This window comes from Carlito syrichta, unplaced genomic scaffold, assembly GCF_000164805.1.
Source record: "Carlito syrichta isolate Samal-C Ts95f unplaced genomic scaffold, Tarsius_syrichta-2.0.1 Scaffold302382, whole genome shotgun sequence".
Lineage (NCBI taxonomy): Eukaryota > Metazoa > Chordata > Mammalia > Primates > Tarsiidae > Carlito > Carlito syrichta.
The window spans coordinates 151,200-163,423 of record NW_007246478.1 but is presented as its reverse complement, the minus strand read 5'-3'; the positions used below and the strand labels follow the sequence as shown (position 1 = coordinate 163,423).

Genomic DNA, 12,224 nt, shown 5'->3' with positions numbered 1-12,224 from the left:
TCAAAAATAATAATAATAATAATAATAATAATAATAATAAATGCCAGCCAGGTGCAGTGAATCAAGCCTATAATCCTAGCACTTTGGGAGGCCGAGGTGAGAGGATTGCCTGAGTCCAGGGGTTTGAGACCAGCCAGGAAAATTGGTGAGGCTCGTCTCTATAATAAGTCAAAAAATTAGCCGGGCATGGTAGCAGGCACCTGTAGTTTCAGCTACTTGGAAGGCAGAGGCAGAAGGATCACCTGAGCCCAGCAGGTTGAGGCTGTGGTGGCTGTGAGTGTGCTGTGCCACTGCTTTCCAACCTGGGCGACAGAGTGAGACTCCGACTCAATAATAATAATAATAATAATAATAATTGTCTATTGATACCAGCTCTTTAGGTACATTGCCACACGTGCTCCCTTACCTCCTTATGCATCCCTCAAACCTGAGACTGGAAAGGTCTCACCTCCCTCCACCTTGGCAGGAGAAGGCATTGGATGCCCCTAAAAGGAACCACAGTTCTCTGTGGGAAAGAGTCGGAATTAAGGCTGGCTTCTCTGGACCTTGATTCTTCTCTCCCGGGGTTAAGAGCCCTGCAGAGATTTGTTTTCCATTCTGTCAGGTGGGCTAGAGGGGGCTTTGACACCTGATTGTTCCCCCTTAGCTCCAAGCATGGCACATGAGAACCTCATGGACCTATACCTGGGAATCAGAGGGAAGGGTCATCTTAGGATCAGTGCTAAAGGGATGCTAGGACTTAGTTTCTTCATTTTGACTTCTTCTATTCCAGTATTCAAAGGGTTACAGTTCTTGTGTTTGCCAACTTATTAAGCTGTTTCCCTCCATTTAAAAACAGGAGCTGAAGTCTAAAGTGTTTGCCCTGAGTTCTAACTCTGCTAGGTCTAAGATGTTGAACATGCCATGAAGCTTCTCTGAGTTCCAAAGTCTTCATCTGTAGAATGGGGATGATAATAATTAACTCACAGATGGTTAGAAAGATCAAATGCCGGGCTCAGTGGCTCATGAGCACCTGAGTGGCTCAGCCTGCAATCCCACGCCTTTGGGAGGCTGAGGTGAGTGGATGGCCTGAGCCCGCGGGTTCGAGACCTGCCTGGTCAGACGAGACCTCATCTCTTCAATAAATCAAAAAATTAGCCGGGTGTGGTAGCATGCACCTGTAATTCCAGCTACTCGGAATACTGAGGCGGAAGGATCGCGGAGCCCAGCAGGTCGAGGCTGTGGTGGCCGGGAGCGGCCACTGCACTCCAGTCTGGGCGACAAAGTGAGACTCTGACTCAAAAAAAAAAAAAAAGAAAGAAAGATCAAATGAATTCAGCAAAGGTCTATAAAAGTGCTTATTATTGGCACTGGCTATTAGGAACGGTCTCAGACCTCTCATCCTCAGGCTGTCCCACCTTAGCTTCTAGCCTTTCTTCAGAGGAAAAAAATTAGCATCCCTTTTTGGTCTAACAGCTCTGAACCAGCATGAGAGTTCTTATAGTCCCATGTTGGGCACTAAAGCTGGACAAACACACATATCCACCTTTTGGACTATCTCTCCAGAGCTGGTCACTGAGATCCCTGCCTACCAGTTGCCAGGACTTGGTTATCCAAATGCCCTCATCCTGCTTTTGGTTCACACCAGTTTTATCTGTTTCACCCTCAGGCATAGCCCTGAAATTCTCATCCACCTCCCTCAGTGCTTCCTGCCAGCCCAGCTTCCCCCTCATCTACTTACTGAAGAGCTCTTCCTTGGTTTCTTACCTGGTTTCTCACCTGACCCTTGTGGAAACTATGATCATTCCCTGTTATTCCCATGTTGCAGATGAGATGCAGTAGTTCTCCCAAGGTTCTATGGTCTGGGGTGGTGGGGTGGGTGGTGGGGTGGGTGCTGGATCTCAGCTCTTCCTTGCCTTTCCACTTCATGGCTCCCTGCTTTCCCATCCCATCTGCCTCAGGTGTTGCATTGGCTCTCAGGCTCGGGGGAGGAGCAGCTGTCAAGCTTTGCTGTGCCAGGAGACACTCTGTCTGCCCTGCAGGAGACAGAGCTGCGATTCCGGGCTTTCAGCACTGAGGTCCAGGTGAGGAGGAGAAGGAGGGCAGGCAGAGGAGGCATGCAGGAGGTAGGGGTAAACTACCTAGGAGTGAAGACCAAGTCTGAGCACAGCCTCCCTTCTTCAGGAGCGCCTGGCCCAGGCACGGGAGGCCCTGGCGCTGGAAGAGGATGCTGCCTCCCAGAAGGTTCTGGATATCTTTGAACAGCAGCTGGAACAGGTTGAGAGTGGCCTCCATAGGGCCCTGCGGCTACAGCGCTTTTTCCAGCAGGTGCGTGCAGAACCTCTTCCTTCTGTGCCACCATTTCCATTTCTTTCCTTCCTTTCTGCCTGGAGAGGCTAGTCAAGTAGTTGTTATAAAGCAGGGACTCAGCCGGGCTCGGTGGCTCAGCCTGTAATCCTGTGCCTTTGGGAGGCTGAGGTGAGTGGATTGCCTGAGCCCGCGGGTTCGAGACCCGCCTGGGCAAGCGAGACCTCATCTCCACAATAAATCAAAAACTAGCCGGGCATGGTAGCACGCGCCTGTAGTTCCAGCTACTTGGAAGGCTGAGGTGGAAGGATCGCCGGAGCCCAGCAGGTCGAGGCTGCGGTGGCTGGGAACAGCCACTGCACTCCAGTCTGGGTGACAGAGTGAGACTCCAACCCAAAAAAAAAAAAAAAGTAGGGACTCTTAGGTCCATTTCCTTGGTTTTGACTCTTAGCTCTGCCACCTCTTTGTGAAGTGACCTGGAACAAGGTACTAAGCCTGACTAAGCCTCCTAGACCTACCTCACAGGGCTGTGGTGGGGATATGAGGCAGTACATAAAAACACTTAGTAAAGCACCTGCCTCTTATAAACTCAGTATAAGTACAAGCTATTCTCTTTACCTAGGCTCCTCCATCTCCATACCAACTCTGAGTGACATGGTTAGGCAGTGACAGTGATGGTGAGAGAATGGGGAGGGTGATGGACATCAGAAAGCCAGGGGCAAGAGGACAAGAGCCGCCGTTAGGCGGCAGTTGGGAGCAGCACAGGCCCTCATCCTTTCTCTCCCATCCCCGACCCCTTTGGCTTTGTAGGCACACGAGTGGGTAGATGAGGGCTTTGCTCGGCTGGCAGGAGCTGGGCCGGGTCGGGAGGCTGTGCTGGCGGCACTGGCCCTGAGGCGGGCCCCGGAGCCCAGTGCCGGAACCTTCCAGGAGATGCGGGCCCTGGCCCTGGACCTGGGCAGCCCAGCAGCCCTGCGAGAATGGGGCCGCTGCCGGGCCCGCTGCCAAGAGCTGGACAGGAGGATTCAGCAACAGCTGGGAGAGGAGGCGAGTCCTCGGGGCCACCGGCGGCGACGGGCAGACAGCGCCAGCAGCGGAGGGGGCCAGCGGGGCCCACACAGCCCCTCACCCAGCCTCAGCTCCCTGCTGCTCCCCAGCAGCCCAGGGCCACGGGCAGCCCCATCCCACTGTTCCCTGGCCCCGTGTGGAGAGGACTATGAGGAGGAGGGCTCCGAGCCGGCTCCAGAAGCAGAGGGCAGGCCTCCACGGGCTGTGCTGATTCGAGGCCTGGAGGTCACCAGTACTGAGGTGGTAGACAGGACGTGCTCACCACGGGAACATGTGCTGCTGGGCCGGGCCGGGGGGCCAGACGGGCCCTGGGGAGTTGGCACCCCCCGCATGGAGCGCAAGAGAAGCATCAGGTGAGAGCCCAGCCCAACTGGTGCCCAAGAGGCAGACCCAGGTACCCAGCAGGAAAAGAATATGACATTGTTGGGAGTAGTGGCTCCCTCCCGTGCCCCCAGTGACACCTCCTTGCCACTGCTGTTGTACTTGCAGCGCCCAGCAGCGTCTGGTGTCTGAGCTGATTGCTTGTGAGCAGGAGTACGTGGCCACCTTGAGTGAGCCAGTGCTACCCCCTGGGTCTGAACTGACTGCTGAACTTCGGGGGACCTGGGCTGCCGCCCTAAGTACCCGGGAGAGGCTTCGCAGCTTCCACCGGACACACTTCCTGCGGGAACTCCAGGGCTGTGCCACCCACCCCCTCCGCATTGGGGCCTGCTTCCTTCGCCATGTGAGCGATCCTCGAAAACTTCTCCCAAGTCCTCTCCCTTCCCATACTCCAGCCCCATCCATCTGTCTCCTTTTTAGTATCTGCTACCCGCTTCCCCACTGTGTGTGGCCCACGACTCTGGGGCCTAGCCCCGTTCTGTGGGCCCTTCTCCTCTGCTCAGCCTCTGTGTCCCTGCCCTCAAGGGCTGCCTGGACTTTACTCTCCCCACAAGGAACCCTTAATTCCCAGCAGTTGAGTGCTTTCTGGTGACCTGTCCCCCGCTTGGGCTGCAGTAAGGATGGGGAGGGAGAAAGGGAGAGATTTGTCTGTAGAGGCCTAATACTGGGGGTGCCTTCTCTCTTCCCTACTGGCACAGGGGGACCAGTTCAGCCTTTACGCCCAGTATGTGAAGCACCGACACAAATTGGAGAATGGTCTGGCTGCGCTCAGCCCCCCGACCAAGGTAACATTTTCTCCAACCTTATTGTGAAGGGGGGCCAAGAAGACCTGAAACCCACCCAACCTCAGAATCCCTCAGGGAAATAAAACTTTCCTGGATGTGCCCAGGAACATTACCTACCAGTTATCTCCCAAAATTGCTTTGGGTGGGACAAGCACTGGACTGGCGAGGCTGGGTTCTTATCCAGTCCACCTGAGGGACCTTGGGCAAGACTCTTGATTCTTCTGGGCCTCTATTTCCACATCTGGTAACTAGGGGCAATATTTACCATAGCTAACTCACAGTGAAGCTCTGAGGATCAAAAGAGCCCACATCACAAGATGTGCAAGTGACTTCAAAAGTTAAAAGCCAGAGACTATAAGGGATTATTATTTGGATTCCTCTTCTATTTTCCTTCAAGATATACAGGACAGTTTTACTTCTAGCCTTTTATCCGCTTTTTCCAGAGAGAACGTTTTCTGCCTTATTTTGGGGAGTATTTAGGCTTCGTCTATACCCACAAACCTAAAGTACCACTCACCTTCCTCCTAGAGCTTGGCCCCCAGAGGCTTCAGCCCCTCCCTTCATCCTTGTTTCTCCTCCCTAACCTAGGGCTCCATGGAGGCTGGCCCTTACCTGCCCCGAGCCCTGCAGCAGCCGCTAGAACAGCTGGCTCGGTATGGACGGCTCCTGGAGGATCTCCTGAGAGAAGCTGGGCCTGAGCTGAATTCTGAGCGCCAGGCTCTTGGGGCCGCTGTGCAGCTGCTCCGAGACCAAGAAGCCCGTGGCAGAGACCTGCTGGCCGTAGAGGCAGTGCGTGGCTGTGAGGTGAGACCCTGGTGCCAGTCACTCTTCCTCAAACTGTCTAGCCCTGTGGCCTCAGAAGTAGTGTAGGCTAGCAACGGGAGAACCAGACTCAAGGTCAGCGGGCTCCAGGCTCTAATTTCTAACCAGCTGGGTAGCCTTGATTGAGTCACTGAACTTCGTTGAGCCTCACTGTAGATAAAGAAGCTATGTCCTGCCAACATTCCATGTTCCTACATCTGCCTTGTGCTTTCTTACTCCTTTCCTAATTCTTCTCTTTCCTTACCTACCCTACATTTCCTCCTACATCTTTTTTTTTTTTGAGTTGGAGTCTCACTCTGACACCGTGCTAGAGTGCAATGGTAAGCTCATGGCCACCACAGCCTCAACCTGCTGGGCTCAGGCAATCCTTCTGCCTCAGCCTTCCAAGTAGCTGGAACTACAGGCATGCGCTACCACACCCAGCTAATTTTTTTTATTTATTTTAGAGGCGAGGTCTCACCAAGTTGCCTAGGCTGGTCTCAAACCCCTGAGCTCAGGTAGTCCTCTCGCCTCGGCCTCTCAAAGTGCTGGGATTACAGGCTTGAACCACGCCCGGCCTCCTACATCTTTTTTTTTTTTTTGGGTTGGAGTCTCACTCTGTCGCCCAGACTGGAGTGCAGTGGCCGCTCCCGGCCACCGCAGCCTCGACCTACTGGGCTCTGGCAATCCTTCCACCTCAGCCTTCCATCCTCCTACATCTTAACACCCAACGCCTACCTTATTCTCCTCCACCTCTCTTTACCCAGCCCTGAGGTTCCAGAATATGTTGAATCACCTGTACCCTTCTCTGGAATAGACCTATTTCCCCCCCTAATGTCTTCCTGGGTTCCCAATGTGCAAAGGGTTCCCCACCGGAGGCTATAAACCCGGCTGTGCAGTACGACTTCCCATCCTCAGAGGCAGGGCTATGCTGCTAGGCCCGGTGTGCTGTGGATAGTGATCAGTGGATGAATTCTAGATTGAGGGCTTGCCTGATTTCTTGACTATGCCTGAAAACTAGTGTGTCAGGTCCCTTGCTTTGTAAATCTATTTTTACTCCCCATTAAATCCACACAGAGGGCTCCTGAGCCAACTACCTTCCTTTTCCTTTCCCCAGATAGATCTGAAGGAGCAGGGACAGCTCTTGCACCGGGACCCCTTCACCGTCATCTGTGGCCGAAAGAAGTGCCTTCGCCACGTGTTTCTCTTTGAACATCTCCTCCTGTTCACCAAGCTCAAGGGCGCTGAAGGAGGTTCAGAGGCCTTTGTTTACAAGCAAGCCTTTAAGGTACAATGCCTATAATGGTGGGTGAAGGGGATAAGAAGTCGTGCTCTTCTTGAGAACCCAGGATTTTCTGGAAATTCAAATCCCTACCCATGTTCGGAATCTGCATCACCTGGAATAGGCTTTCGCCTGCAATCAACCATCAAGTTTTAGGATGTCGGGGGATATTAGAAGTTCCTGTCACTGATCTACCCCACGGAGGCTTCCTTATCATTCATGCAAGAGGCTTATTAGGCATTCCAAGCCAGAATGGAAGATGACCTTTCCCACTAAGGACACACATGCCTTTGGAGTTAGGGGTGGTCTCTGGGGCATGAGGAGAAAGGATGCCATAGCTTACCTTGACTGAACTAAAGAACCCAAGAATAGGGAGGGCTTGCTTGAGGGAAACAGCCTTGGTATCCAGATAAATGTTTATAGCAACCTCTGGTCCTGGATCAGGCAGTGTGAAATGTTTTCTAAGGGTTTTGAGACTTTGATGTTCCCCCACCTCACACCCACACTAGTTCCAGCTCTTCAAGGGGAGTATAGCATAGAGAAGAAGGTCTAGGTTTGGAATAACGTAGACATCGGTTCAAGTTCTGACTCTCATAAGCTATGATAAGCCCTTGGACAAGTTGCTTCATGTCTCTGGGCTTCATTTCCCCTTCTGTAAACTATGGTTGTTATGAAGACTGCATGTAGAGCACTTGGCACGTGGTAGGTACTGAGCAAACGTTTACTGAACATCTACCAGATGCCAGTTAAGCATAGTGCTCATCCGTGTCATACCACCTGGCCAGGAGTCACTCTGTATTCACCCACTCTCCTCTGCTCTTCCTCAGACTGCTGACATGGGGCTGACGGAAAACATTGGGGACAGTGGACTCTGTTTTGAGCTGTGGTTTCGGCGGCGGCGTGCACGAGAGGCATACACTCTGCAGGCAACCTCACCAGAGATCAAGCTCAAGTGGACAAGTTCTATTGCCCAGCTGCTGTGGAGACAGGCAGCCCACAACAAGGGTACTGTGCAGAAGCGAGGGAGGGTGTGCTTGGAATCAGGGTTACAGCAGGACGCTTTCTGGAGAGTGTGGAGACTGCTTGGGAAAACAGAGAGTAGGATGAAGAATAACTTATAAGAAGATTCAGGATCCAGTTTGAGAGAGGTGACTGAGATAGAAAGGAGGCTAAGATGTACCAAAAGGAAAGCGAAAGCTAGCAAATCTCAGGGAAGCAAGAGCAAATGGCTGGGCAAACTGTTCACTTGGGTTTAAGAACGGTTGCCACTTACTATTTGATCTGGACTCATTTTTTGTTGGTTAGTTGGTTTGTTTTTTGCTGGGTTTTGTTTTGAATTCTCTGAACCTCATTCCACTCATCTGAAAAATGGAATAGTAATGTCTTCATCTTCGTGTGATAGGGAGGATTAAATAAGGCGATCTATATGCAAGCACTTTGTAAACTGTAAAGGCATGTAAAATTGTGAGTTTGGCTCTTAATGCCCAAGATGCAGAGAAGAAGCTGAGAAGTAGAAGTCAGGCAGCTGGGGTTCCAAATGGGCAGGATGCAACATATGGGAGAAACGAGACAGATGTCGGAGGAGGAAGTCAGACCACCATCACCATCCGTGTCGTGATATCAACAGGAGGAGTAACAGGAGATACTAAAGGAACGAGAGGGAGAAATGAGATTTGGGAAGGAGCAACAAGAAGAGGCAACCGTGACATGCTGGGGCTGGAACAGAGGAGGGGCAGGACAAAGTTGGTAACAGAGTCTCTGTTCCCTAGAGCTCCGAGTACAGCAGATGGTCTCCATGGGCATTGGGAATAAGCCCTTTCTGGACATCAAAGCCCTTGGGGAGCGGACACTGAGTGCCCTGCTCACTGGAAGAGGTGAGAGCTAGGGTCCTGGGGGGTGACCCCCGGAAGTCAAGGCCTTGAGATGAGGGCACACTGGGGAGGTGTGGCGGAAGATCAGGAAGGGCAATGAGTGGGCATCTCTTCCCAGTCTCCGTGGGACTGACTGGGAGGCCCTCTCTGAGACTGCGGGTCGTTCCAGGGAGCCAGGAGGGCTTTCCCACACCAGCACCCTACCCCCCACCCCCCACTCTCTGCAGCCGCCCGCACCCGGGCCTCCGTGGCCGTGTCATCCTTTGAGCATGCCGGCCCCTCCCTTCCCGGCCTCTCGCCGGGAGCCTGCTCCCTGCCTGCCCGCGTCGAGGAGGAGGCCTGGGATCTGGACGTCAAGCAAATTTCCCTGGGTGAGGCACCTCTCAAGGGGTGGCTCCCAACAGCTGGGTCATCATGATGATGTTCAGGCTGCTTGCTGCTGAGCAATTCCTTTTTCTAGCCAAGTAGCCCAGTTGCCATGACAACTAGGTACAGCTTCCCCACTGCTAAAAGAGCCTTCCATCTGGTTGCTAGGGTGATGCTTACAACAGCCTGTTGCTAAGAAGCGCTTCCTCTGTACCTCTCTCTCTAGCTCTCCTTGGGTTTCTATGGAAACTGCCTCAGCTTCCTGTTGTACCCTCCTGGTTCACCACGGCAATCCTTATAGTTTCCTGTCGCTTCTTCCCTGGTTGCTCTAATGATGCTGCTGACAATTTCCTGCCTCTTGGTAGGGAGGTTCTCTTGCAACTGGATTGCTTTGGTGACTCACAGCTTCCCGTTGCTATGGAGCCTTTCTTCCTTGACGGAGCAGCTTGGTTGCTTAAGGTAATCTGGAAGGGGTTCTATGCCCTGCTCTCACCCTAGCTTCCCCTTCAGCCCCAGAAACACTTGACTCTTCTGGAGATGTGTCCCCAGGACCAAGAAGCAGCCCCAGCCTGCAACCCCCCCACCCTGGGAGCTGCACTCCCACCCTGGCCAGTGGAGGGATCTTAGGGCTACCCCGGCAGGTAAGTCCCTGCAATAAGGCTGGAAATGCAGTGATTATCGTTGGCCATTTTCTGGGTGGGCTTTTCTGATCATTTAACCCATTGTGGGGGCAGGAGGAAACAGTGAACTTGTGCTCCCAGCTGAGGCTACAGATTGGATTTATAGTTGTTTACCCTCCTCCTTTTCCCTTGGCCTGACTGAGAGGCATCAAGGTCAGAAGTGAAAAAGAATCTTTAATAAGGAGCAAAGGGGAGAATGCTAATGGCCTGATTTGGACTTGGATTAAAATAGCAAAACCCGGGGACTTTGGAAAGAAAGATAAAGCGACAGGCTCGGCAGTGAGGGGGGAGAGAAAGAGAAGGCATATGTCCCGAAATTCACTGCCGTTTCTCTCCCCCTCAGAGTCATGCCCGAGCCCTGAGTGATCCCACCACGCCTCTGTGACCTGGGTGAGTCAGCATCCTGATTTCACCACATCCAACACTCCGTCCCTCTTCCATGTGCCTTCCTTCCCCTCCCCAGCTTCTTGGGAGTCAGCTTCTTCCATTTCTCAACACATCTCCCTCTTCTCTCCTGGCTTCTAGAGAAGATTCAGAACTTGGCTACAGTCCCTCGTCCCAGCACATTTTGGGCTGGGATGGCAGTGGGAACGTAATGGAGGACGGGGCGAGCAAGGAATTTGTTCCCTCTGCTTCCTGGACATAGAAGAGGGCTAAGGACCAGAGCATTAACCTGCTGCCGCTATCTCTAGTCTCCCTTCCCAGTTTGGTGCCTTTTCCTGCAGGAGCCAAAGCAGTCACTTGCTTGCCTTCACGCCCTGGAGGTGGGAAATGATCCCTCCTCTAGTCCTTCCCCATCCTGGGCCACTGTATCCAGGACATTGCTGCCATGGCAGCCTGTGTTCTCCTCTTCTTCTCACCCCTGACTCTCCCCGAGAAGACTCATCTCTGCCAGGTCAATTGGAGTTCCTGGTGACTCCATTTTGGGGTGTCACAGGAAATGGCGCTATGCAAACAATTATAAGAGGGTGGGACAGGGAACTGCAGACTTTATATATGTAATTACTGTTATTATAATACTATTGTTATATTAAATGTATTTACTCACACTTTGCCTCTGAGGAGCTAAAGTAGTCCTCTGGATTAACGTGAGATGAACAACTTGATTACTTTCCCTCAATCAAGCCTTAACTAGAACACAGAAAATAAAACCAAGGCTGGAAGTTACGTTGCATCCTTACTGGCCCAAAGCTGAGCGTGTATGTGCCTTGGAAAATAGGCCTCCTCCACGGTGGCTTCCGAAGATTCAGTACACTCTCTGAAGTTCCTCCTCTCTCACTGCACCCACTTCTTGAGGCTGAGCTGGTCACAAACCGGGACCCAGCACAGTTCAGCAGTTTTCACAGTGAGGTCTTCATGTGGCAGTACCTGGGAACCCCTCCTAGGCTACTGTTAAATATTTAATTCTTGGGCCCCACCCAGAGCTACTGAATTCAAACCCTGGGGGTAAAACCCAAGATTTTGCATTTCTTTTTTTTTTTTTTGAGTTGGAGTCCCACTCTGTCACCCAGGCTGGAGTGCAGTGGCACGCTCACAGCCACCACCGCCTCGACCTGGTAGGCTCAGGTGATCCTTCTGCCTCAGCCTTCCAAGTAGCTGGAACCACAGGCATGTGCCACCGCGGCTAATTTTTTGATTTATTGTAGAAACGAGGTCTCGCCATGTTGCTCAGGCTGGTTGCAAATCCCTGAGCTCAGGCAATCCTCTCGCCTTGGCCTCCCAAAGTGCTGGGATTACAGGCTTGAGCCACCGCACCTGGCGATTTTGCGTTTCTTACCAAGCTTTTGGGGTAGCCAAGTATCTGAAGAGGTGACTATTTCCTGAACAGAGGGCCCAAGGAGGGGAACAGGACATAGGTAGGCAGACAGACACAGGGCCCTGTGCCTCGAGACACCTGTTTATTGGGGACACAACTGCGACAAGGATGACAGGAATCGTACCAAAAATAGCGACGTCTACAGGGCCCCTTATGGGGCTAGAAGGGTACAGTGCCCCCCACCCCCACCCCTTGTACAAAAATAAACTCTCACGCCTATGGACCAGCAAAGACTGGCAGAGTGGCCCTTGGACAGGGACACAAACCCTCTCTGCCAGCCCTGGGACCCCGTTCTTTGACCCTCACCTCTGCCACTTCTAAGGCACTGTGACTCCCTTGGGCTGGGTGGGTACCGCCAGCCCACCCTCCTGCGCCCGCCGCCCCCTCCACCTCTGGTCCGCCTGGGGCTGGGGATATGGGTCCCACGCTGCCCCCTGCTGGCTGCTCTACCCAACTACCTCTAGCGCTCCCCCGCTCCGGTGGGGTGAGCTCACTAAGCTAATCGCCCCTAAGAGGGCTCCCTACCGTTCTTGCCCCCCCAGCCCTGCCTCTCCCGATCTCGACAGCCCGGAGCCCTCTTCCCCTTCCTGCGAAGGACTGGGAGGGGTCTCTCCTGACGGCGCTCGGGCATAGGGCGGCGACCCGTCAGCCTGGGGCGGCCGGCGACCCCGAGCCCGGCGGCTGTGGTGCACTTGAAGGTGCAAGGCCATGAGCTCGGGGGCTCCAGTGGCGAAGGGGCAGAAGAGGCAGCGGTGGAGGGCACCCCCCGGCCCGGCCTCGCCTCCTGGCCCCGCCCGCAGGGACAGGTCCAGGGGTTCGGCCTCACCACCTCGCCCATTGCGCAGGGTCCTCCCGGGGCTGGCGGGCTTCCGACGGGACCCCGGCCCG

The 12,224-nt window shown here is 53.5% G+C and overlaps 2 protein-coding genes across 2 annotated transcripts in view; one reads left to right on the top strand and one right to left on the bottom strand.

Annotated features, from left to right (window-relative positions):
- The window catches only part of ARHGEF40 (Rho guanine nucleotide exchange factor 40), a 17,699-nt gene extending 7,130 nt beyond the window's left edge, over positions 1 to 10,569 (top strand). The window contains exons 11-23 of the mRNA XM_008056480.2: positions 1,941 to 2,063; positions 2,164 to 2,307; positions 3,097 to 3,707; positions 3,844 to 4,078; positions 4,434 to 4,520; positions 5,109 to 5,324; positions 6,439 to 6,609; positions 7,431 to 7,608; positions 8,373 to 8,477; positions 8,702 to 8,845; positions 9,351 to 9,481; positions 9,864 to 9,910; positions 10,046 to 10,569. Coding sequence (XP_008054671.1) covers positions 1,941 to 2,063; positions 2,164 to 2,307; positions 3,097 to 3,707; positions 3,844 to 4,078; positions 4,434 to 4,520; positions 5,109 to 5,324; positions 6,439 to 6,609; positions 7,431 to 7,608; positions 8,373 to 8,477; positions 8,702 to 8,845; positions 9,351 to 9,481; positions 9,864 to 9,905 — 2,187 coding nt within the window. The 3' untranslated portion in view covers positions 9,906 to 9,910; positions 10,046 to 10,569. The remainder of the gene's footprint in view (positions 1 to 1,940; positions 2,064 to 2,163; positions 2,308 to 3,096; positions 3,708 to 3,843; positions 4,079 to 4,433; positions 4,521 to 5,108; positions 5,325 to 6,438; positions 6,610 to 7,430; positions 7,609 to 8,372; positions 8,478 to 8,701; positions 8,846 to 9,350; positions 9,482 to 9,863; positions 9,911 to 10,045) is intronic.
- Positions 10,570 to 11,396: 827 nt separating this feature from the next.
- The window catches only part of ZNF219 (zinc finger protein 219), a 3,608-nt gene continuing 2,780 nt past the window's right edge, over positions 11,397 to 12,224 (bottom strand). The window contains 1 exon segment of the mRNA XM_021711574.1: positions 11,397 to 12,224. This exon segment is cut by the window's right edge and continues 22 nt beyond it. Within this exon segment, the coding sequence (XP_021567249.1) occupies positions 11,858 to 12,224 (367 nt within the window). The 3' untranslated portion in view covers positions 11,397 to 11,857.